General features: G+C 48.0%; 1 protein-coding gene across 4 annotated transcripts in view; it reads right to left on the reverse strand.

Moving 5' to 3' along the window:
* Window positions 1–17,409: 17,409 nt before the first annotated feature.
* KIAA0753 (KIAA0753 ortholog) overlaps window positions 17,410–26,812 on the reverse strand; it is a 57,377-nt gene continuing 47,974 nt past the window's right edge. For all 4 annotated transcript variants that reach the window (XM_033091617.1, XM_033091619.1, XM_033091618.1 and 1 more), the window contains one exon: window positions 17,410–18,910. In XM_033091617.1, coding sequence (XP_032947508.1) covers window positions 18,793–18,910 — 118 coding nt within the window. In that variant the 3' untranslated portion in view covers window positions 17,410–18,792. The remainder of the gene's footprint in view (window positions 18,911–26,812) is intronic.

Here is a 26,812-nt window from a genome sequence, read left to right on the forward strand (position 1 = left end):
CGCCGCCTCGCCGCTCCCTCCCGCTCCCTTAAAGGCGCCGAGCGGCGACCGCGCCGGCTCCCCCCCCCCCCCCCGCCGCCGGGGAGGGACTGACGGAGGAAGGCGCCCCACCCGCCCCCGCGGGCCCGCACTCCGCCGGGACCGCGGCCGCCGCTCCAGCCCGCTCGGCTCAGGCCCGCGCGGCCACCGCAGCGCGCGGGGGGCGACCCCCGAGACCCCGCGGGGCGCAGAGAACAGGAGCAGAGACCGCGCGAGAGACACGAGACACTGCAGTCCAGACAGAGATGGGGACGCGGACTGGGAGTCAGAGGCACAGAGACATTGAGACACAGCGTTAGAACCGCCTGGGGCTGAAACACCAGCGTGGAGAAAGAAATTCAGAGATGGAAATTTAGAGACTAGAGACCCAGAGCCTGGCACCAGGAGAGTGACTGAGCCTTCAGAGATGAGGAGAAAGGAAGGAAGAAGGGCCAAGGAAGCCTCCACGAAGCCAAGAAGAAGGTGGCTCTGGGGATCAGATTCAGATAAGAGGTAGACCCCTCCATTAGCCTGTCCCACGACAGGGTTCTGGATCATTTCTAGGGTCTGACCAAGCCTCAGAGGGGAAGGGATTTTGGTGCCCTTAACTGTAAAGGAACAAGTAAAACATACGCAAATCCCCCTGTGACTACAGGCTGGAGCTGAGTTTGGGGAGGCCAGCAGCCTACACGTGAGAAGTACCCTCTCCACCTCCCAAATCTGGAATGCAGACGTTTTGGTGAACAGGCCCAGTGGAGGATGGAGAGACTTGGGTTGTGGCTTCTGCAGACAGGAATCCACAGTCCAGCCCCAACAGGGGGCAGGAGATGGGCAACTGTTCTGTACCTGGGTGGTAACCAGGTAGGAGGCCCCAGGGGAAAGCAGTCCTCTCCTTAGCTCAGGGCCAGGCCAGATCTGTGGGCTCATCCCATGTCTGACCAGCCTTTGGCCGCTCCCAACATCCCCCAAGCCAGCTGCCTGGCTCCCTGCTGCTGGAACGGGATATGGGGCAGCTTCTCCTCCAAAGACTTTTCAATTCCCACCAAGCCCTCCCCTGAGAAGATGCCCTCTGCTTCCTTCTGAGGAATTGGTAAGGGCTAAAGCCCAGTTACAGTCTGCAGTCAGGCACCCCACCTGCCCTTTCCTACCCCAACCCTCCAGGGAAAAGGTCTATCAGATAATTACACCCTTGTTCTAGCCATTCTCCTGTATGGAAACTGGGCACATATGAGGCGAAAAGGGGCATTTAGTCCAGCACCCCTTCTGGGGCTGTGACTCTTCCCACAGGATCCCCATAAAGTGGCCCTCCAGTTCCTGGCTGATTACTTCCAAGGACAGGGAGCTCAGTACCTCCAGCAAGAATTCTTCCATCTTTGAATGGTATTGACCATGAGAATGTTTTCACTCATTTGAGCTGAATTCTATGTCTTATATGACCCACCTATGGGTCCTTCTGAAATCCAAGAAACCCAAGAAATCCAAGGCTCCCCAGAGTCCTGTCCAAAATCGCTAGTGTGGTTTCACTGACCATCATGGTTTGCCAGAGACGGTCCTGGTTTTAGGACTGAAAGTCCCACATCCCAGGAAACCCTTCAGTCCGAAGAGCTCTGAATCCCAGAACTACATAGCAGTGCTAACAGAATTTCAGATGGAATTCAGTAGACAGAATTTCAGAAGCTCCAACGTCATGAAGCCAGAGCTGTTCACCAGTGTGTGCCAGTGGTGACTAGCAGGGAGAGTGTGAATGGATCCCTGCAGCCCTTCCCCACTACTGAAGTGTTGTGGGGATGGGACTAGCAATGAATACTTACTGGACAGGCAATGTGCTCAGGGCATTACACACACCGTGTCACGTAACCCTCAGGTGCTCTCTGGGGTGCATAATATCATCTCCAGTTTACGCATAAAGAAATGGGGGCTGAGAAAGTTGCGTGCTCATCGTCACGCAGGATTAGATTTCAGGCCTGTGCTCCATCCTGCCCTCACCCTTCCCGGCAGAAGGGGCACAATCAGAGGCCTGACTGCCTGGATAAAGTCCAGGTTTGGCCACCTGGTCTGTGAGGGTGAGTGGTCACAGAGGAGCAATAAACCTGCCTCAGAGGGGACACACCTGGGCCTGAGCACCTCCCCAGGCCCTTAGCTCACAGTCTGGTAGGGGCCCTGCTGTCTCCTTGCACTTACTTGTGTGTCGGGGGGGTGTGTGCACGCATGCACGCGCATACACACACGAGCAAACATCCTGCTCAGGGAAGATGTGCCCTGAAGTGGACACTGAGACCTCTCCCCACCATTCGGTCCAGTCACCACAAACCCTTGGGAGAGGGTGGGTGCAGCAGTTAAGGGGAGGTACCGGGTTGATGGGAATTGCAGAAATCATCTATCCAGAGCCCTCTCCACACCCTTATTTCTCAGATGGGAGGACAATGGGCCAGAGATGGAAGGGACTTGCCACATGACAATGGATTTCCAGGCTTAACCCATGGCTTCTGCTCTGGAAGCCACTACAGCCCCAGCCCCGCGTGAAGTGCAGTCCTCTTACGTGGATCTGGAATCTGACGGGGTGTGTGGGGCCCTGGCCCCCCCAGGGCAGCTCCTGAGTGCGCTCGCTGTTACAGCTGCCTTCAGACAGAGCAAACACATCAGGACTCAAGGCCATTAGATTAACTGGTGGGAGTTAACTTCCTGTGTCAGTAGAATCGCCCTTAATTGAAGAAAGGAATAACTAGCAATTTAGAGACGACCTCGGCTGCCTGCAGAAGACAGAAGCAGGGTCCAGCAGGTGTTTCCTGGGCCTCCCCGCTCTGTGACGGGAATGATAGTGTCAGCGTTCCAGACAGAACCCTTTCTCGGGGACCTGCTGCCCAAGCCCGGACCTGCTGCCCAAGCCCTTTCCCCTGACCACATTCTGTTCTGTCTCTGTGTCCAAAGTGACCAGCTGCTCCCAGGCCCAGCCAAGCATTTTCCAGCCCAGAGAACTGGGGGCGGGGGGGGGTAAGTGCAGAGACCAGTGCCGCCTATTACGTGGGAGAGTGGGTGCACCGATGTGGACAGTTGGAGAGCTCCAGGCCAGTAGGCAGTGGGAGGCAGCAGGGACAACTCCTCAACCAGCAGACCCAGGGCCAGGATACCAATCCTGGACAGGTGGTATCCAAGCACTCGGAAAGGCAGGTGACAGTCTTTAGGAGCCAACATGGCCCTGTGGAAGGCAGTCAGGCCAGGCTACGCGCTCTTCCTTTTTGGACACATTGTGACTGGTGGTGGTAGGTATTGCCATGCCTGCTGGGCCTGGCATGGCTGTTGCACAACTCTCTGCTAGTAACTTTGTGAACAGTATGGGAGTCGGGAGCCGGACAATGGGCAGGGCAAGTGGCTTATCCCTGATCCCCGCTGACGGAAAGAAGCCTGGGACAGGACGTGGGCCCGCTCAAGCACCTCCGCAAGGGGAGTCCCTCTGCCTCTGCCAGTGTCACATTATTGTCACTCCCCTGAGCCATTGGCCGTGCCTTCCGTCCTTGCAGTGTCCCTGGCCTGCCTCTCTACCTGGCTTGGCCCCCTCCTCACCGATTCCTACACTTTCCAGCCCCTTGGTTGTTGTCCACTGCCATGGGGACCGCCTATCCCCATCCCCTCTGGTGAGAGCTCCTTCTCAGCCAGTATATCAACAACCACGGCCTCACCCGCACAGAAGATGCTAGAAAGGAGGCCAAAAGTCTCATCTGTGGCCTCCTGCAGAGGCAGGAAGATTCCCTAAAGATCAATAAATGACCCCTAAGGTGAGTCCCAGACCCAGGTCCCTCAGCCAAGACAGACCCCCACCCAGTAGAACAAGCTGAAACCTCTACTTTACTCAGACCACATTCCCACTTGAAGCCACAGGGTGGGCTGCGACATCTAGACGAGCATCCGTGTGCTTGTATCCTCAGTATTTTCAAAAGATATTTGGGGACATCTTGCAGAACCTGTTGAACGGGACCTCATCAAATTTTTACTTGAGTGCTGAGATGAACAGAGGCGTCAGCCTGCATTTCATTTCATCATTTGCTGTTTTGCTGGCTTCTCGGTCTTACGGAGTGGGGTGTGCTGGTAGGTGGGATTTTGGAGAGAGGGTCTGCAGAGGCTGGGGGGTAGGTTCCTCAAGAAAAAGGGGGGTTGGATGGAGATGGAAAGATATAGCAAGCAGCTGCTCCAAGGAGGGGAACCATGGGGAATGAGCTGGTTAAAGAGGGAGGCTCTATCCGATAGGTTTTTCTCTATAACAGAGTGGGACCCCTCCTCCACTGCCCGTGGGACCCTCAGCAACAATTGACCACGTCCTTAAGCTTTTGCAGGGGGAGCTGTGTTTGGTGTTTGTTTGATGTTAAGACTGTTGAGATTGGGCCCAAGCAAGCCCAAGTGTTCTCAAGTTATACTTAGACTAAATAAATACCAATTAGAAACTAGGTGAAAATCTCAAACTCTGCTGCAAAAGTAGTTCTTCCGGTCTGCACTCCTGCAACAGCCGTCGGTGCCAAGTGCCCAGAACAAGCACACACAGAGGCTCTCACCTCAGCTTGTCACTCCTCCGTCCTGGCCCCCACACAACATTGTTTGTTTATGACAGATTCCAGAGCTCAGAAAACCAAACACAGTTGTAGATGATAAGGCACTAAAGAAGGACTAGATCAATAGGGGAAATCGCCTGTGGCTCCTGATTACTAAAGCAACAGTATTGACAAAGGCAGGAAATCGCAATCAGACTATGTAAATAGATGATGTAATAGACGGCAGTTTTAGCTGCACCTAGTATACTATCTACACCTGGTATGGCTCTTGTACGACTTGTTTCAGGTACAGCTTTCTCTCGCTCAGGCATGATCCTTGCTGGACCCCAGTGGGGTTCCAGCTCTAGCCGTGCTGGCCAAGTACCTCAGAAGCACTGGATGGCCATATTGGAAGGTCCTGAAGGATCATCTGGACATAAACCATCTTCATTTATTTTGTTTTAACCTGAAATGCACATAATAGGATATAATAGCTTTGGTGTTACCATCCTACTCCTCAGCTCATGGCAACTCCCATTAATCTGGGCACAGTCTTTCCTTCCTTCCTTCCTTCCTTCCTTCCTTCCTTCCTTCCTTCCTTCCTTCCTTCCTTCCTTCCTTTCTTTCTTTCTTTCTTCCTTTCTTTCTTTTCCTCAGCCCCTATCAGTCCATTCCTCTCCTCCAAATGTTGTGTTTTTCCAATCTACCTTCAAGAACGTTCTCCTATGTGTGTATGCACAAACATGATATACCTGTATGTGTGTTTGAAAAACATAATGGCACTTGGTGGACAGACTGTTCTGTCTTCTTACTTTCCGCCCTTAATATTGTTTCTGAGAGCCAGCCACACTGATATGTGTAGATTTGGCTTGTTCCTTTTGACTGCTGCCTACTATTTTATAGTGTGATAACACCTCGTTTTTTTTTCTAGTCCCCTCTTAATGGCCCGTTAGGTTTCACAGCTCCTCTCTGCTACAAATGCTGCTGGAACGGACATCCCAGTGCTGCTTGAGTTCCCGTGGGAGAGATTGTCTGGGGCACATGCACAGCATTGGATTGTGGGGCTGTCAGAACATGCACCTAAATACTGTTTTGCCAAATTGCTCTCGAGAAAAGTTGTTCTGCCAATAACTTCACTGAGGCATGGTAAAACCAAGGCCCGAACAGGCCAGTCAGTTGCCCTAGTTTAGAACCCGAGCCTTCTGCTTTCCAGCCTGGCGTCTGCCTGCTCAGACAGAACATTCTACTGCCTCTGCCGGGCCCCTGGCAGTTTCCCACGGAGCCAGCCCAGCGGCTACAGCCTCACTGAGCCAGAACCTCAGCCTGTGATACAAATTTCGTCTCTCTCCTCCATGTCTGAGCACGGTGGTACCCACCACAAACCTTCGCAGGCGGTGTTAGAGGAGGTGGGAGGTCTGAGCTGCAAGCAACAGGGAAAGGCCTCCTGTACAACCACAGGAATGAACGTGGGTAGCCCCATTACCCACATGTGATGAAAGCTCCCACTACCGGCCCTCCCTGCACTGCTCCGCTCTGTACTTGTTGATACACATCTCACAGTGAATTAGTCTTGACTCCCCAGAGCACCCCAGACAGATTGGGGCTCAGGCAGCCGCTGAATTAATGCCAAGACAGAGTCACTGGGGGGAAGTAACCCCTAAGAGAGGGTCATTCTTTTCATCCTCCCGCCTCCAGACTCTGCTAAAACCTTCAGAACTCTTAACAGAGAGGATAGCTGGGAAGTTCTTCCTCACATCTGCTTTAGTCTCTCCTACTGTAACAACAGCACAATAATAACAACAACAACAGAGTAATAGATATTTGCTGAGTGACGACTATGTGCCCAGAAATATTTTAAGTGTTTTTCATGTGTTACCTCATTTACTAATCCTTACAACAACATAATGAGAGAGGTGTTATTATGACCATTCCCATTTTACAGATAAGGAAACTGAGGCTCAGAGAGGCTTGGTATCTTTCTTTAGGTCACACAGATAATAAGTGGTGGGACAAGTATTCTAACTCAAGCCTTCTGATGTTTGGGAACCTGCCTTAACCACTAGAGGGAAGGAGACAAGAAAAAAATAAGACAAAAACAAGACACAGGAAACCAAGAGGCTGAGACTCTGCCGCCTCGGACAGTTCACCGCCTGCCCTGTCTCTGAACTACCATGTCTATACTACACTTGCAAGTTGCCCAGAGACTTTGCAGCTTGGCTACGAGCTGGGTTCCCAAAGCCCCCTGCGAGGTGCCCTGGCAAGTCGAGAAGCTGAGTCAGCAGGATTCTCCAGGGCACAGGTGCTGCAGCCTTGGCCTTGGCAGAAGCCTCCTGGGGCTATCAATGCCTCCCTGCTCCAAGGCTGCCAACCCAACATCCCTGCGCCGATCTCCGGTGCTGCTCTTGCTATCTATCTATTCATGTTGGAATTTGAATGCTTATGGTCAGAATGACTAAAAGGCTGAATTTTACAAGGGTTTTGAAAGTGAATTGACTCCACTTATTAAAGATATACTAGATTATTCGCTCAGTATAAGGACACTCTGGGGACTCCAGGCTTCGCAGCCTTTCACGAAGACAGAAACATCCCTTTCCGCCAGCCGCTCCCGGTAAACCACGGTGGGAGACATTTCACCAGGCAGAGGCCAATTAAATTACCGGCTGAAGGATCGCAGGCAGTTAAGGAAACATCCTGGCCCAGAAGGGCTGCGGGTGAATAAAGAGGCAGCTCTAGAAATCCCCTCTGGTTGTGTTATGTAAATCCATTTCCAAAGGCAAGAAGGCAAAGGCTTTAAGGACAGCATTCCTGGGAAGCCTTGACTTTCAGTCCAGAAATGTATGAGGAAGGGACAGTGATCACGTGGGGTGTTGAGCGCTCAGAATGTGACGGACGGGGTGCTGGGCAGACGGCAGGCACTGCTCTCTGTTTTCAGACTCAGAGTCCCTGGGAAGTGACTCCTAAGTGGGTGGGGAGGGACTTCCTTATAGACAAGATAGTTAAATAGTTAGAAGGGTAAAAGGACTCACACCTGTCAGAATTGGCAGGCCCTCCAGACCCCGGTCATTGGGTCCAGCTCCAGCTCAGTGAACCCAGCACCTCACTGTACAGATGGGGAAGAGGGGCCCCAGGTACTGGATGGGGGAGGTCAAAAACAGGGTGTTGGTGGCACAGCAGGGTCTGAGTGAGCATGTCCAGGCTCTCTCCTCACACCCTCCCATGGAGGCGTAGGGCGTGCTCAGTGGCTGGGAGCAAGGAGTCTCTTCTCTCTGTCCTCGTCCCCTCCACCCCTCGCTGCCAGGAGAAGCAGTGACAAGTTGCTGGGGTGCGGGCAGCATTTGCTTGCAGAAATAATAATACACGGTCCAGACACTGTGCAGGCAACATGGCTCCTTCCTGTTGTAACAGGCACAGACTTGGGCTCCCTTAAGCAAAAAGGGAATTTAGGGGCAGGCTATCAGGGTCTCAGAGACCCCAAGGGGTCTGCAAGGACAGATTTGGAGAGCAGATATGAGCCGAGGCAGCACGAGAAGGCCAAGAACCATAAAGCGCAGCAGCTGTCTTGTAACAGAATGTCTCTGGCTTGACGGCCGTTCTTCACCACAACACCCCCACCACGGAACGGGTTCTAACGGAACCTCATCTTCACACCACTCATTCCAGCCGGCCTGACTGGCCAAGTCTGGGACATGTGGCCATGCCCCAGCTTCCAGGGGTGGGAAGGGGAACTCTGAGAATCTTGCCAAGGGAGGTGGTCTCCTGCATCCACAGGACGATATTCTCAGGGCACTGGGTGTATCCATACTTCTGAGGGCTGCACAATTTCCATGGGAGGCTGCATCATGAATTGCAATTTACTTAGATATTGGGGCCTGTGGCATCTCATGGCTCCTGCAATTCCCCCCAAAAGCTCATTTCCGAATACGTGAAGGGTTCCAGAAGCATTCAGGAAAGTTCCGCTGTCTGCTGTTCAGGGGTGTGTGAGTGAGGACTTCCGAAAGTCGCCTGTGATTGGCACACCTCCGTGCACGAGGGTCCCGGGGCGCCCTCGGCTGGAAACTTCGGGGAAATGGCTAGATCAACGGCACCAATACCTGATGAGGCTGTCAGTCCTTCTGTAAGCGTTTCAGTTGGGACTGCCACAGGCTGTATGGTTTTCAGTGTTTCAACATGACTCTATTTCATGTTTGGGGAAAAAAAAAACAACTCTGATTTCCAGAGTTCAAATTCTATTTCAAGCCATAGAAAGTAAAACTTACCAAAAAAGCCTTCTTGGCCTATGAGACAGTGAACCTCCACTTGGGGAGGTACATTTCTGCTCCCCTCCCCACAGTGAGTTTCTAGAAATTCCTGGGGTGGAGGAAGTGAGGTCCCCACTCCCACCTCCCCACCCCCCGCATCCAAAGGGAGCGTGGCCTAAAAAAGGGAGAGGAAATAGTGATGGAGTCAATGAGCCCCACGCTGGGCAGAGGAAGACCTGGGATCTAGACCCAGTTTCACTGCTGACTTCCTGGGAGAGCCATCCCTACGCTGGACTTTTGTTCTAGTCTGCAGGAAAGGGGTTAATAAATCCTTCTGTGTCCACCTCAGAGTAAGAGATTCGGAAATGCCTTGTGGGGGAGACACTGCTATGCACATAGACTACTTCAGGTAGTATGACAGGGGCCAGGCCTGGGCCCCAGAATCCTTCAGCTCAGGGGTTCTGCCCAGGCCTGCTGCACCTGTGAGGCCCCTAAACCTGGATGTGAAACTGCAAGTGTGTGCGCATGTGTGCGTATACATATATGTGCGTATGTGTATAGGTGTGTGTATGTGTGTACATGTGTATGATGTGTATAGGTGTGTGCATGTGTATATGTACATAAGTGTATATATGTGTGTACATGTATATGTGTGTATGTTTACCATGGAAAGAATCCATAGCTTTTTCCCGATTTTAAAGAGGTCTTGACCCTTCAAAGTAGCAAGAACTCCTATTTTGTGTGGACAGGAAACAAGCTCCCTAAGTGAGGGTGGGGAGTCTGGGGCTTGTTGGCGTCTAAAGCTGTGAACGATTATCTGAGTTAATTAAGCGCTTTGGCAGAGCCAAACCTGGATCCCCGCCCCCTCCCACAGCCAGGCGGCCTTCTGTCACACATGCCACAGGTCACAGGGCTGCAGCTGTGCTCTCCGTGGGTCACAGGCCCCCGCATGGAATGAGGAACTGGTCTTCCAGGCTTGGCTTCCCTGCGGAGACAAGGATGATAGGATCAACCCTTAGGATCAACCCTGGCAGAAAGGCCGACACCCTGAGGCCGGCCTAGATTGTCCTCACAAAGACCCCACCGCCCGGTGGGCCCCACGTCTGTTTTAAACATTCCTGGGATTTCTTTTTGATGCTAAAGTAAATGCTGGCTGGAGAGCCACCTACGCGGCTGACTGACGAAGACTGCCGGCATCTCATTGGAGGGCCCGGAGGAGATGCTGCAAGTCTTTGAAGATTGCCAAGACTCCTCCGTCACACTGAGCAGATATAAAATCCATTACCAAGCGCTCGTAAAAGCAAGGAGGGCAGGCTGAGGACGATACCCAGCTGGCCGAGGGGGCATGCGTTCAGGCCCAGAGCTGGCCGGGCTCCGCGGCCGCCCCACCACAGCTGCTCAGGCTTCAGTGTTTTCCCCTCTTGGACGCACCTCCGTCAGTTACCCATTGTTCTCGATTCAATAGCTTGGGCAGCAATTCTGTTTCTCATCCACTATAAAAGCATGTCCCTGCAGACCTTTCAGCACATTTACTTGTGAAGCTGGAATTTTTAACGGATTGGATTTCAGCGGCGGGATTGATTACAGATGGAGCATTTGGCAGGGACCTGGGGCTCCCTATAGACTCCCCCCATTTAGAAACAGAATAAAGATTAGGAAGTTTGAGCAAGGGCAATTTGGGGCAAATCATGCTTTCAAAGGAAGGGAGGGTGGACGCGTGAGGGAAAAACTGTTTATCCCTGGTGAAGGCCATCGTCTTGAAGCCGATCAAAATTTCTTGGTCGAGAGAGAGTAATGAGCTGCAGAGACACACTCAGTCTCCTGCACAGATGCTCTCCTTTTCACCTACCTGTATTGGGACTGAGATGGCGGTGGAGTTGTCTCAGCTCTGGCTAAACCCTTCTAGCACCTTAGCCTAGTGGCATTCTGTTCACACACACCCTCCCCTTTCAAGATTTCTGGCCTCATCTGGGTGGCTCCCTTTGCCTGGAGGGTCCTTCTTCCCTTCTTGACTCATCAGAGTCTCAATTATCTTTCAAGGTCTAACTCAAATGCCACCTCCTCCGTGAAGACTGCCACAACTGAAACCCTCACTCCGTGAAAATGAATCAGACCTTGTAATGCACAGCTGCTGGTTACCAGATGCTGTTTTCCTCTCTATTTCTCCTTCATTCTCCTTCTGCCTTAAGAGGGTCTGTGCCTGCACTATCTCTGCATTTTCCTTATTACCCAGCCTTAGGAAGATATGCTACTCTGTGCCGTGTGCCCTGGCGGGTTTTGCCTGTCCAGCATCAACTCCCACTGCTTCAGGTAACAGGGCCTCGATTGTCCATGTTCAGTCCATCCATGTGGTTGAGATGCAGCAGATCTATCCCCTTTGCCAGGGGTGGGTGTGTGACACAGATCTGACCAATCAGAGCACAGAGTTTAGGTCAGGGTTGGGCTTGGTCCAACCAGACCAATGAGCAGTAACCAAGGAGCATTGGCTAGGCCTGCTGGGAGTGAAGGGCTTCTTTCTGCTGTGGTTGCTCAACGGACAACTGTCAGGCCGGGGCTGCTGGTGCCAGTGTGCCACCATGAGGAGGGGCTTTCTGAGAACGGTGCCTTTAAGGAGGGGGAGGAAGGAACTAGAGTGGAGGGCTGGGGACACTGGCTTTGCCACCACGGCTGACCTGGAGGGATCAGGAGGGCGTCTGTGGAACAGTGCTGGGCAAGCACAGTACGCCCAGGTGCTGCCCAAATAAGGGCTGGTACAAGCATGTCCAGTTCAGCCCATGGCCCTGGCACAGAGGCGAGGACACAGGTGAGCCTTCATAGCAGTGTGAAGTGGCTGCGGCTGATTCGTTCCTTCAGGGCAGAGCCCCAGCCCCTGGCAGGAGGTTCTGGGAGGGCGAGACTGGCAGGCTGAATGCCAGCGCCCAGGGACGCCACTGCAGTACCCTGGGAAGGGCCAAAATGTGCCGTCAGACCTGGTGACAGCTATGTTCTCGTTGGGTAAATCTCCATATCACTGGGCTTCAGTTTCCTCTATAAAATGGGTTAATAATCTCTATTTCAGTGTTAGTGTGAGAGTCAGATGCGATCATGTAAACGAGTTACCTAGTACAGTCAGCACTCAAGCAGTGGATCATTAGCGTTGGTTTCTGGTCAGGGCCCGGCTGTAACAGGAGTGCAGGGGATGAGGGGCGTGCATGCAAACTCGTGTGCCTGCAGCAGCTCGGCTCTGGGTAGCTGCGGCGCTGTGCTGGGCTGTGTTAGGAAGGTAGGAAACACATCTCAGTCACCTGTATGCCCAGAACTAAGCAGAGTGCCTGGCATGGAGCAGGACCATAGCAAAGGTTGAAAACCGGAGAGTGCACTTACAATTGACATCTACTAAGATTTTCTAGACCATCTAAGAATCATCCACTTGAGAGAAAGATAAAATTGTGTCACAGAATGGAAAGGATACTAGGCTTGAAGTCAAAAGATGCAGACTGAGTTTTGGTTCTGTCATTGTGTGTCTGTAAGACCCCGAGCCAGTCTCTTAACTTCTGGAGACCTCAATTTCTTCAGCTGTAAAATGAGGCTATTCATACTGCCTGCCCCATAAGGCTGTGGTCCAGTTCAGAAAGTTCTAGTGGCACTGGAAGCCCCAGAGCAAGCTTGCAGGAGCACTGTGCCCAGGGCACTTAGTCCCGTGGCCAAAAGGGACATGTATCTGAGGCAGCCCAGGAAAACCATCTGGAGTGCGGAACCAGATGTGGGACCATTGGCAGGGCAGCCAATGGCATGGCGAGAAAAAGTGTCGCCAAGTGTTCATCTTGAAGGGCAAGGCAAGGAGGGATGAGATTATGCATAAGCAGGAGATTACACAACAGGAGGAAGAAGGAAAGCACTTCAGAACTAAGGCCGTGAGAACAAGCCACAAGGTCCCCTCTTATAAAGTTCTTAGTGACAAACCTAATAGTTAACATTTCCTGAGCGTATACTATCTGCCAGGTGCTATTCTAGGTGTTCGTGTGGATTATCTCCCTTAATCCTCACAATAACCCTGGGTGGGAACTACTGCTATTGCCCATTTCACAGATTGGGAAACTGAGCCATGGGGGATCACATGGGATTTTAACTTGTGGCTCACATTCTTAACTCGCCTGAGTTACTGCCAGTACACAAAGCAGGGTGGTTACAATAACCTCAAGGGAGAAGAGAATATATTTAAAGGCATTTTGTAAAGTGCTGAGTAGATGTGGGATGATGTTTATTCACCTAACCTTTCTAGATGTAACTCTATAAAAACGGTGTGCTGGACAGTTGTGGTTAACCATCTCTCCTCCTAAGCCTGGCCCTGGAGATTGGACTCTCTCCCAGGAGGGGTCTAGAGGCCAGAAAGGAAGGTGGCTGCATGGGGTCCAGTGGCCAGCTTTATTTCCCCAGCTCTCTGGACTCCAGCCTCCTGTGAGCTCCCGAGGAAACGGTCTGCTGGGGGCTTCCTGGGTCGATTCAGCCCAGACTTAGGGAGCCCCAGGGCTGTGGGGTAGATGGCAGAGCCCACGCGTCCACCAGGGACCTGAATGTTCCTGCCCCTCTGATCACAGTATGTCAGAGCCAGAGCCTCCCTGGAGTTCTCCCATTCCCAAGCAGGTTGCCAGACATGGGAAGAGACAGACTCAGGTCCTGGGGGGCCCGCCCAGCGGGTGGCAACAACGTGCAGTGGGCTTCTCAGCATAGGCACCAAGTCCTTTTGAGGATTCTGCAGCCCACCAGTGCGAGGGCTCAGGCTGACCTCACCAAGACCGAGTGAAGACAGAGGAAGGATGTGTGGGTGGGAGATTCTAGGGAGCCGAGCGCAGCAGAAGGGAAATGCATGATTAGGTCCAGGAGGGAGGCAGTGAGGTCTGGCTAGGGTGGGGGAGGGTGGGAGGAAAGTGAGGGAAGAGACCCCAAGATGGGGAGCAGAAGACAGGGATGGAGGGTTGCAAGGAAATCAAAGGGCCCATAACACCTGGGGAAGTGAAGGCTGTGACAAGAGAGGAGGACGGACAGTGAGTGGGTGCTGATTAGCTCCCAGGGGCACACTTACAGCTGGCTGCTGACATGCAGGAGTTAAGCATCTTTTGGTGTAAGAATGCTCCAGAAACTACTAAACCTTTTAAGGTTTTCTCCAAAGGGCTTTGTCGCGCGGGGTGACAGGAGGGGTCTCTGGTCCCACTCCCCACATAAGAACGCAGGACATGGTGAAGCCGAAAAGGAAAACCCATGGAGCCATAGGTAGGGGAGTCATACCACTATACTCTCACTGGCAGCTGGGTTGGAGACACAGGAAGCAGGAGCCACACTGTTCGCAACCCTCACTGCTCCGCTTGCTAGCTCAGCCACCATCTTCTTTCCAGCCCCATTTGCTGCTAGCGTAGCCACAGCAGTTATATTAGTGGCCAATGGCTCACTGGTTACAACTGACGGCCAACTAGCCACAGCTGATGGCCATTTGATCACAGTCGATGGCCATTTACTACCTGAGCCAGCACCTTTCTATGTGAGGCTGCGAGCCTGGAAACTGCACTCCTGGCTCTGTCCCCACAGGCTTTAAGGTATTGGAATGGACAGAGAGAGGGGCCAAGGGATGGCATGTATGGATGGCTTGGACTTCCCAAGGGGAGAAACCACCCTGTGACGAGAGTACAGCAGTGGCCAGAAGAGACGATGGACGCGAGGAGAGCTGAATGGCTTTTCCTGGCTCCACGGAGGAATGGGAGGGGAATAGCCCCCATGGCAGACCCCACACTGAGCCAGGCCTTAGGGAAGGAGGGAAGTGAAGATGTCTTACTTATTTCAAGGCAGCAGGACATGGTGAGCCTATCCTCTGGACACACCTGCTAGCGGGGAGAGAGCTGGAGGTGGAAGCAGATTAGGTGGCAGGAACAGATGGATGCACTCAGTTATAGGCCACAGCAAAAAGTCAGGTAGAATACATGAAAAGCCAGCCAGAAAAAATGGGACGAGGTAGCAGGTTTGGTTCAAGAAAAATAGATGAGAGTTACTAGGCAGATGGAGCATGGAAACAACCAAGGGGACCCTAGGGAGTGCAGCAGATAAAGGGAGTACATCTAGGATGGCAGGTGCAGTGTCAGGGCTCTGTGCCCCAGGCCGAGGGTCAGAAGCTATATTTTAGGCCATGTGAAGACTGGTGAGAGCAAAGCAGAGCCCAGTATTACAGGAACTGGGCCCTGGGTAGGCTGGCAAGGGAAATACCTACCGTGTTTCCCTGAAAATAAGACCTAACCGGAAAATAAGCCCTAGCACAATTTTTCAGGAGGACATCCCCTGAACATAAGCCCTAATGCATCTTTTGGAGCAAAATGGAATCTAAGACCTGGTCTTATTTTTGGGGAAACACAGTAGTATTAGAGCTACAGCATGAAGGGAAGGCCCGATCACAGAAGCCATCAATAGTCTGGGATAGTCTGGTTATCAGAATGGTGTGCTCTGGGTTGGGCTGGCGCCCACACTGACGGGTCGGTTGACTGAGTTCCCTTGGGCCTGACAGCAGGCCTGGGGTCCCAATCTGGGGTTTCCTGGGGCCCTTACTGAAGCCTGACAGGAAGCACTCAGGATGTCTCGTGGAAGCCCTTTGAACCCAGACCATGCCGTTGAGCTCAACCACCTAACAAACATGCCCGTGTCCACACAGATCCCAGATCTCGGCTCTTGAACCAACAGGGCCGAAGGAGAAGGCCAACATTTAAGAAGATACCTGGTATGCAGGCTGCTGCCTTTCTGCTGTTTTTTCAGGAGCGCAAAGAACTCTGAGCTCTCAGCAGCTGGCCCTTCCACAGCGCGATGACAACAGCATGGTGATGTGGTGGCACAGACCCTCCTCTTTACAGGTTTTGAGGCAACTCTCATCCCTCTCTCAGAAACATACCCGAGTGAAGGAAGCCTACACTACGCCGCCGAGAAAACGGGACCCTTTCCGACTCAGTCTAGAGCCCCTTCCTCTCCTGTTGGCCCTGCGGGCTTCACTCAGACCCGTACTCCTGCCTTCCAGACCCGGCGCTGTCCATCACAGCAGTACATGCCTCCTTCAGGCATGCCTTCCACCCGCCCACCCCCCTCTTACCTTCAGGGCAGCAGGAACTGTGAGCAACAGACGTGAGGACCAGACTCTCCCATCACCATCTCTCCTCTGACCCCCTCTTCCCTGGCCCCAGCACCGACAGGCAGAGGGAGAAGGGACCACAGCAGAGATGGTCCCATTCACCTCCCCGTCCTCTTCTCCAGTCCCAGGCCACTCCAAGCCCCGCTGGCCCACACGCCCGCTCTGCAGTTCGCTGACCAAGGCACTCAGGGCCACGGGTATCGTGAGGACGCGAGGCGTACCCCCTTGTTTAGAAGGGAGACAAGTTCCGGGGGTTCTGAGCTGGAATTCCGACTGCATCAGGGCATCGGAGCGGGATATGAAGTTCTCCGTAGGTGGCAGCCCACAGCAGGTCACAAGAGGTGAACACAAATTTGTGCGGACTGTCCAGACACGTGATAGAGCCCTGCACCAAAACCCTCCCAAGAAAAAGTATGCCTTCCTTCTTTCATTAATTCAAAAGAATTTACTGAGCACTAGCTACATGCGAGGCAGAGGCCTTGCCCTCGAAGAGCTACACAAGCTAGAGGCAAACACGTAAACTAGTAAAAACCCCACGTGACCAGGGCTGTGAAGCTGGACAGAGCAGCGGGGAGGGCGAAAAACATATTTACGAATTTCAGCATCTCTGAAATTGGGAAGCCTAAGCAACACAGAAATGCTACACTCAACGCACGTTTCTGAAAACGATACATGAACAGGTGAGGAGAAAACTGCAGGGGATGAGAGAATGACCTACACACAATCAGGCTGTGTTCATGAAGAACCCAAATTCTAGACGTCTGGGATTGCGCAAGGCTACAAACAGGACAATTTATATTTGAAGCACTCAACTTCCTGCGTCTTTGGAGCTGTAAAGCAGACCCCAGATGCGGAGGCAGGCGTGAGCCTCATCCACACTGAGGCAGAGACGGGGAGACCCCTCTGGTGGGAGGAGCAGGGGAGAGACTGGAAAGATCCTGGAGCAAAGCAAAGGACTTGACCCTTCAGTGGACAAGAAGTGCTCACTGAGGAAAGGGCGTGCTCCTGACGGCAGCGTCTAGGTCCTGCTGAGTGGGGACAGGAGGCAGGTAGGAGAACGTACTTGCGTGAATTCTCAAAAACTGTGACAATTGTCTTCATGGGAATAAGTGAATCCATCATGGTGGCATCACTGAATATAGGTTTGTTTGTTTGGGCAAATAATTTCCCCTTTCTAATGACTCATTTTATTCATCTATAAAACGAATAATAATGGTAGCCAACTCACACAGATAATATGAGGATTAAATAAATTAATACATGGGAAGCACTTAGAGCCAAGCCTGGTACATAGCATGTGCTCAATAAATGTTAGCTTTTATTACCATTTATTTCCTTCAGGGGGCAGGGGGCGGGAAATACTCCACTATGTTCATATCAAATATAACAGGATTCTCTGTGGTTTCTGTAAATCACATTTCACTTTGTGGAAAAAAAAGGAGATATAAATTATTTCAAACAGACACGTACATACTTTAAAATACTGAGTTTATTTTAAAAATCAGCACAGTAAAAACTGCCACACAAATTACTTTAAGCTATCAATGACAGATGCTCCTATCAAGTCAAGTGTACACATTTTAACTCCTCAAATTAAAGACCTTTAATTTCCCTTGATGCCTTTTTAATTCTGAGGTTACATAAAATTAAGCAGGAAAACATTAACATTAAACGAAAATCAATTTTGTACAAATAAGTGGGATCAAGCAGCTTAAATTATCACCTGAAATTCTTGTACTTCAGAGAAAAATCCCAGATGACGACATTACACGTGTTATAAAAAAGATTCACATTATCCTGTAAGGTAAGTCTCACATCACTCATCCTTCACAATTCTTTCACCAAGCCTCAGGCAAAACATCGAGGGAACCTTTTTCCAGGCAGTGGGCTTATGCACATTTCTTTTTCTGAATTCAGAATTTCTGAAAACACGGAGGCTTTTCTCTTGGTAAAATAGGACTTAGGAGATGTTCAACGACCAAGCTCTCATGGTTCTTAAGTTTCTTCCTTTCTCTGGAGAGACACAGAGGTCTTCATATCACCCAGACAGGTTCTTCCTCCCACACCAGGGTCCTGCGTGGTGCGGAAATGCAGGAACTTCTGACCTCACCAGAGATGGAAGTGAGCTCTGTACCTTCAACCAGGCACAAGAGAAGGCCCGGCCCACTCCCGATGTCCTCAAGCTTCCTCTGAATTCAGAAAAAGTTTTGTATACCGGAATATGTCAAGCCATGGCAATAAAAGACTCAGGAACTCAAAATGTGAAAAGCCACCGAGGAAGTGAACATGAGAGAAATGTGTGCTTATTGTTGTGGGTTCCTATTTTTAATGAGCTGCAGCAGAGCAGAGGTTTGGCAACAAAACCAAACCCTGTGCTCCCCACGAGTCCATAACCCACTGTGGGACGGGGTCCTGACAGGAAATTGCCAAAGACGGCAACATGAGCCAGGTGATGGGACCAGGGAGTAACTGCACTATTGATGGCGTTAATGCCACCCGTGGGTTCAACAGCAACTTGAATCCCTGTATGAAATATACCTATTACCTTTCAAAACATTCTGATCTCCATACTCAGGCAGTGGAATGAACATATTTCAATAGGAAAATTATACATTCAGTAAATATCACATTGTCATAATCCGTGTTTCCTGGGGACTGATAAATACAACACAATGCCCATCCCAGACGACCAGAACCATTGCTGTGGGGGTGAGAAAACGCAGTAAGGATGACCTTAGGGCATTTCCTTCTTGCAGGAGTCAGCACCTTCTTGGCCTGGGCGAAGAGCTGAAGATAAAGACTTCCTGAGGCCTGGAAACAAAGTGTGGTACTGTCCCTTCTTCAGTGGGACATAAGGGGCCCCCATCTTGGAGGGCCTTTACGTAGCAGCCTCTAAGAATTCTGAGGTGAAGACTGCTTCTGCATAATCTTCACACATATCCTGAAGTTCAGCAGCCACGGCTCCCAGCGCTTCATCGACCAGCTCATCTGAAAAGCTGGAAGACAAACAACACAGCTACAGAAAGGTACGTAGCTCAATACGGGAGCCATTCTTTTACTCAACTGAGGAACCTACCAAGTCAATTCTAAGATTTAAACGGAAATTCAAAAGGCCAAGAATAGCCAAGATACTTTTGAAGAAGAAAAGGTGAGAGGCCTTGCTCTCCTAGATATTAGGAGACGCTTAGATCCCAAAGTCAGGCTGGAGGGAAGCGCTTTCACTATACACAGGATGGAACTCATCCTTGAGATGGCTGAAATCAGAGGTGACCAAAACTAACTAGTCGACACAGCCCAGGTCCAGATGCCCTGCCCTGCTGGCAGCTGCGTAACTGCCTGACAGAGGGGATGTGTGTGTGCCTGACAGGAAGCAAGAGATTCTACGTTTGTGTTCTCTCTCTCTCTCTCTCTCTCTCCACACACACACACACACACACACACACACGCACACACAACTTTTTTTCCAAACTATCTGAGAGTAAGTTGCAAACTTGATATCCCTCAAGTACTTCAGTGTACATTTTCTAAAAACAAGAACATTCTCTTAAATAACCATGATAATTATAAAAATCTTAACATTAACATCGATACAATACTATTACTACCTAATCTTACCCATAGACCTTTTTCAAATTTTGCCAACTGTCCAAATAATGTCCTTTAAAAGAAAACTATTTCTAGCCTAGGATTCAACCCAGGATCCCATGTCGCATTTAGCTGTCATGTCTCTTTAGTCTCCTTTAATCTGGAATCGTTCATCAGTTTTTGTCTTTCACAACCTTATTTTTTTTTACAGAGTACAGGCCTTTTCTGTGGTAGAATGTCCCTCAGTTTGGGTTTGTCTGATGTGTCCTCCTGGTCAGATTCAGGTTTTCCATTTTTGGAACAAATGCCACAGAAGGGATAGCGTATCTCCTCAGTGCTTCTGTCTTACAACTGAAGAGGTTAACTTTTATCACTTGGTTACAGTGATGTTGGCCAGGTTTCTCCCTTTGTAAAGTTACTGTTTTCCCTTTGTAATTAATAAATACATTGTGGAGAGATACTGTGAGACTATGTAAATATCCTGTTTCTCATCAAACTTGCTTGAATCAATTATTACAGGGTTGCCAACACTGATTTTCTAATTCCATCATTCCTTCTCTATTTAATAGTTGACATTTCACTGTAATGAAGAGCTTTCCCTTCTCCTTTACTCATATATTCATTCATTCATTCATTCATTCACTCACTCACTTACTTCCTCCCTCCCTCACACAGGTTTGGCCTTACAGATCCTTATTTTATTCAGTAGTTTATAATCCATTACTATTATGACTTAGTTTGATACGCAAAATGTCCCAGATCGGCCAGTAGGAGCCCCTGCAAGCTGGCTCCTGGGTCCTCCTGCCATGTCCCCATCATTCTCTGAGCATTTCCTTCCTGGAACATGACGTTTCAGGCTCATCTGACACCTTCCCAGCCCTCGTCTCGGAATCCGCCATTTCTCCAAAAAGCCCTGGTTACCTTTTCACGGAAAATAGTACTTAGAAACCAAGGTCTGGGTACTAAGCGTGCTCACTGCCTCCGGGCCCTCTCGGCAGACAGACGCAGACACACAGACACACACACCCCATGCTATGTCTATATCAGAAAGTGGAAGTTCATAATACCCCCGGTCCCCATTCAGCACAGAGGATTCATTCTAGCCTTCCCACAGAAACCTGGCTCTCATTATTCATAATATGCTTACATATTTGATCAATCCTAAAATATAGAGAAAGTAGTTTTAGAATCGTTAACCTATGCCACCGAGTAAAAGAAACCTACTTACCAGAATCTAGTATGTGTTTACATTCTTTCTGTCTTTCGCCAGAGGGCACAGAGTCATTATATCATGTTCAAAAGTTACTTAGACTAGTTCTCATCTGTCCCTGCTCCCTTTAGCATGATTATGTTATTTATTGGAAATACAGTTACAGTTCTGTTTGTATTCCAATTTCCCCCATCCCTGTTGATTTGGAGGGATGGAGAGGAAACATGAACATGGTTCCGAAAGTCAGAATTGTACAAAAAAGGTAAATGCAGGTTAAGTGTCACTCACCCGCTTCTCCTGTCCCTTCTACCCACTCCCATCCCAGCTGTTTGGTTATTCTGACAATCTTTTGTCTTTTAAATGGCATGTATAGTTCTCTTTCATTTAATACAGTTGATATATTTGAGCTTCTACTACTAAAACACTAAGTATTTTTTATTTGTTTGTTCTCTTCTTCCTTGCCTTCTTTTGGATTTTCTGAATTTTCATTACATTCCGTTTTTGCTATGAATTTGGCTGTTATACACTCTTCTACTATTCTTTCAGTGGCCGCCCTAGATTACAACAAAAATCCCTGATTTAAAATCTAGCGTGAACTGATATTCCTACCATTTTCCCAGACAATGCTAGGACCTCAGGATACCAACTCTATTTATCATCTTCCTGACTTACATGCCATTGTTTCTGTGTTTTACACACACACACAGAAGACATCCACTTATTGTTTTTATACAGTCAATATTCATTTACCTACATATTGACCTTCTAAACAATTCATGCCTTCCTATATTTTTGACCTTTCACGTGTGACTGTTTTTGCTCTGCCTAAAAAATATTCTTTTAGTATTTCCTATTGTGAAGGTCTACTGGTAATAAATTCTCTCAACTTTGTTTGGAACCTCTTACCATCCTTCTTGAAATATATTTCAACTGGGTTTAGAACTCTGGATTAGGAGTTCTTTTCTTTTAGAACTTTAAAAGCTATGCCAGTTCTTCCAGATTCCATTGTTTCTGTTTCTCTTTTTTTCTTCCTCTAGCTGGTTTTAAAATTTTCTCTTTATCTTTGATTGTTCAACAATACTATGATATGCCTTTGTATGGACTTATTTTTATTTTTCTTGCTCGGGGCTATTAGAGCTTCTAGAGTTTATGGATTAATTTTAATGTCTGTCGTTATTTTAGGGAAGTTATCAGCCATTATCTCTTTGAATGTTGTTTCTGACCCATTCTCTCTCCTCTCCTTCTGAGACGCCAGCCACATATGTATTATATTAGACCTTGACTCTTTACCCTCTCTTCTTTATTTTCATCTTTTTTGTGTCTCCATGCATCACTCTGGATATTTTCTTCAGTCCTATGTCCCAAGTCTCTAGTTTCTTCTTTTGATGTGTCTAATTTGCTATTAAGCCCATCCAATGAATCCCTCATTTCAGAAACTGTATTTTTAAGTTCTAGAATGTTCATTTGGATTTAATTTGGTTCCCAGTTCTCTGCCAAAATTCCAAATTGTGTCTTGTATCTCTACGAACATAGCAGCACCGTTATTCTAATATCTGTGTCTCACAGGTCTAACATTTGGAGCTGCTGTGGGTCTGTTCTTCTTACTGTCATATCTCACTGTTGCCTGGTTATTTTTCACCATATAGCAGCCATTGTATTTGAAAATTCTAGAAATACTTTAAGTCATAAGATGATGTTATATGCTTTGAGAGAAAACTTATGTTTGCTTCTGCCTAGTGCCTGGGGACAATGATCTAGAATCATCACAATCTAATTTCAGGAACTGAGATAACCTGGAGCTGAGAACAGTCCTTAGAGGGTCTACCGGCGTCCACGTCACCCTTACTTCCAGAGTGCCACCCTCAGGGTCCCAATCAAAAGTGAGGCAAGTTCACCAGGGCAACTCCCCCATCACAGCAAGCCCTGAATCCCCACCTCTGGCCTCTGACCTGAAAAGGCCGTCCAAAATGCCACTATCTCCCTCCGGAAATGAGATTTCAGCGCCAGACAGGGGGAGTCTCTGTCTTCTGTCTTCTCTGGGTCTCTCTCTTCTCCAGGATCCTGCCCCAGTTATTCTCCATTACCTAGTTAACTTCCTAATGCCTTCCAGCATGTATGTGTTATTTTTAATCTAGCTTTTCTATAAAGAGTTATCCTCAGTGGAAGAAGTGGTCCCAGTTACCATGTGCGTCATTTAAGAACCAGAAGTGATTACCTTGTTTTTATATTTGCTTTGCGTTCTTTATTCCTATCACTAATTCTTCTGTACTATGAAATCATCGTACTATGAAATACCAAGGTATTCCCAACACATTCAAACACATTAAATAATGTATCTGTTTCCTCCTCATTATTAATCTTCCTTCCCTGCCTTCCCCCTCCTGGAGTCCTCCGTCCTCCTACTCCAATCTGGACTAGTTGCTTTCTATCTATGCTCACTGAAAAAGTCTTCTCTTGCAAATAGCTTTTGCCATTTTTCTGGAAGTTCCACGTTGCAGTCTAAGTTTCCTAAATCCTGTCTTCCTCTTTCTCAATGTACACCTTGTATTGGTGGCATGCATCCTCCAGCAGCTTACTGGCAAACAGTACAGGGGAACTAGATTTTTGGATACATTGCATACCTAAAAATGTCTTCATTTTACCCCTGTATTTAATTGATAATTTAACTGAGCACAGAATTCTAGGTCAAATTTTGGAAGTGTGCTCTAATATCATCTAGCAGTGTTGCTACTGGAAACAATATGCCATTCTCACTCTGATTATTTGAATATGCCCAGTTTTAACTCTCTGGAACCTTCTGTCATCTTTTCCTTACATTGGGATGCTCAGATTTCCTTTTCATAATGATGTGTCATGGTGTGTTCTGTTCTATTTATTTATTCACTCATGAACTTACAGTGGGCAACTGATGAACTCTTTCAATTTAGAGACTAACAGTCTAGAAATTTTTCTTACAGTATTTCTTTGATAATTTCCCATTCCTCCTTTTACCTTGTTCTCACATTCTGGAACTCCTATTCTTCAGATGTGCATGCTATGAACTAAAAAATGTGTGTGTGTGTCCCCCCACACCCCCTAAATTCATACCTTAAAGCCTAATCCCCCATGTGATGGTATTTGGAGGTGGGACCTTTGGGAGATAATTAGGTCATGAGGGTGGAACCCTCACAAGTAGGATTAGTGCCCTTGTAAAAGAGACACAAGGGAGCTGATCTCTCTTCTCAGCCATGTAATAATATGGTGAGAAAATGGCTTCCTGCCAACCAGGAAGCAGGCCCTCACCAGACATGCTGGTACCGCGATCTTAGACTTCCCCGACTTGTAAGATACAAATTTCTGTTGTTGAAGCCACTTAGCCTATGGTATTTGTTGTGACAGCCAGAGCTGATTTGGACACTGGATCTCCTAGAATGATCCTTTAGTTTTTTAAAATCTTTTCTATTATCTATCTCCTGGTTTCTTTTTATTCTACTACCTGAGGGATCTGACTATCTTCTTTGAATCTTTCTAGTAAATTTATTTTAGCCATCATATTTTTAAGTTCTAAGAACTTTTGTTTTATTCTTTAAAAGTTTCTTTTTTATAGTGTCCTGTTCTTGTTTCATGGTATAATAGCTCCATTTATTTCTCTGACAATATTAATTTCAGTTTGTTTTAATGTTTTATTCTCCCTTCTGCACTGTCTTGGCTTCCTCAGAATTCTTTTTCTCAGTTATAAGAGGCCAGAGTCTCTCATGGCTTTTGTCAAATGTCTGCTCATATTACCTCTGTGCTATATTCAAGAATGTGAATTTCACCCAAGGCCCCATTTTCTACCTCACTTGTACCCATGCCTTACAAGCATCTGGTGCTTCTCATTCTGAGTCTCACCAATGTTCCTTTACATAAATCAGCTTGGTTCTTGGCTTCACCCTCGTCAGGCACTTGACACTCTTTGGTCTACTAAGTCATTTGCTATTTGTCTAACTGCTTTATGGCTTCCAAAATTTTTGTTTGCTGTCACTTACAGGTTCATGCCTTTTATTTCTTCTTTTAGTGACATATCATTACACAGGGATACAGATAAATACATATGTTCAATGTCTTTCTCAACCAGAAGCCTCCTGATTTGTTTTTCAAACCCGGAATCCTTAAAAATTTGTTTTCCAAAGCATTACCTTAAGCCTTTTCTTTCACAATCTCTCCTTTATTTACATCCAGTTTATATCATCTGCTCCCTTTGATCAATGGAACACTGTTTTTCCTCAGGTGTAAGGAGAAATGGAGACATTAAAAGGAAAAAAAATTCATCTACGCTCTCCCCACACAAGAGGCTATTAAATGAATTCGACTGTCTTAGGATAATTTCTCAAGATCTAATCAATACAGCTCTCCCTTTAAAACATTCAAATCAGAAACAAAAACAAGAGAGATCCAAAACAAAGCTAGAAAATTCAGATGCACTGTCATGTGAGGACCAAAGGATAGCAGAGGAAGAGAACATTTGTAAAAACCCAGGCATATTTTAACAGCTCTGTCTTCCACACTTTAACCTATTATTCCTTGTAGGCTGAGAAAGCTTTCCCTACATCAACAAAACAACTAGGAACAAAATGTATCATTTATCAAGTGGTAAGAATGTACAGGAGACAGTCTACCTTCCTTAGCTTGTTTTTGGATGTCCCAATATGCCAGTGAGCCTAACCAATCCAAACAGGGAGAACAAGTGAGCGTGCTACAGGACTCCGTGTTCACACATTGAAAGCAAGTCAAGTTTACCTATTATCTTCTCCCACAAAATAAAGGTGTATCTCAACCAGAACAAAAGGTCTCGTATGCTTCGAAGGGTGCTTTATATAAAGAGAAGGCTCAGGGGTTTAGGTTATACCTGAGGGACTGAACATAAGCGATTACATCCGTTCTTACCCGAACCTCCACTAAAATGCAAGGAAATAGATAAATGCATACATAAATCTACAAGGTGAAAAAGACAAAAATAGATGAGAAATGTCTTAAGATTTTCAGGAGATAAAAAGCACATAGAAGAATCCTCAGTGATTCAGCAGCATAGAGGGAGGTGAAACCTAAGAGTCTGCAGAGGAAGATGCCAAGGAAAAGCAAGCTGGTTTGTCTCACAAAACATCAGAAAGACTCAGGAAGTAAGAGTACCGAGAATCATGAAAGTGGAGTGAGGCATGGGGTAGAAAATGAGGGCACAGGTTGAAAATTTGCAGAACGAGCAATTAGATTGATAGGTCTCCACCCCTGCTCCTGGCAGCTAAGTGACAATCCCTCCTTTACCCCTGCAAATGAAGGCAGGTATATATTCTTTGGAAGTAATAAACCCATAATTTTAAACCCAGTCAAATCATCAGTCAAGTATGAAGATAGAACAAAGACACTTTCAAACATGTAAGTCTCAAGAAATTTCCTCCAATACGCCAAGCAGGATATGCTCCATTAAAATAAGAGAGTAAACCAAGAAAGAGGGGATAAAGGCACGAGAAAATAGGGATTCTAACACGGGAAGGAGGTAACCTGACACCCAGGGAGGTGAAGGAGGAAGTCCCAGGGCAAAAGCCCCACACAGATCTAGAAAGCTGCTGGGCCAGATGGTAGGAGAGAGGGTCTCAGGGGAAAGAGCTGGGGTGGGGGTGAGAAACAGGGATTAACTGATAGTATCTACCTGATCAAGGGGAAAATTACACTGAGAGGTGTTGGCTAATGTGTGGGGAAAGAATAAACATATAAAAGAATAACCAAATAAAAAAGAGGCAATTATTAACTCCTGGAATATGTTTAAAACTTGTTCAAGAAAGAAATGGACTCACAGTATACTATTGGCTCAGGGATGAAAAATATTTGCATGTTCGTAATAAAGTGATACCTATAAGGAATTTAAATTTGGGCCCTATTTAAAAAGAATGAATTTACACATATTTTTCAACTAACTACATAAAAAAAGGTTATCCATGCTTCAAAAATTTGGTAGCAGTAGGACTGTGTTTTACGACTCCACAAAACGACTTTTCTCAGGGGGGTGACCCTTGGAAAGAGAAGGCTTAAAGAAGATGTGGCCTAGTCCCTAGGTCGGCCGCTCCTCTGTGCGTTTGTCCCAACCGTG

The sequence above is a fragment of the Rhinolophus ferrumequinum genome, chromosome 21, assembly GCF_004115265.2.
Source record: "Rhinolophus ferrumequinum isolate MPI-CBG mRhiFer1 chromosome 21, mRhiFer1_v1.p, whole genome shotgun sequence".
NCBI classification, from domain to species: domain Eukaryota; kingdom Metazoa; phylum Chordata; class Mammalia; order Chiroptera; family Rhinolophidae; genus Rhinolophus; species Rhinolophus ferrumequinum.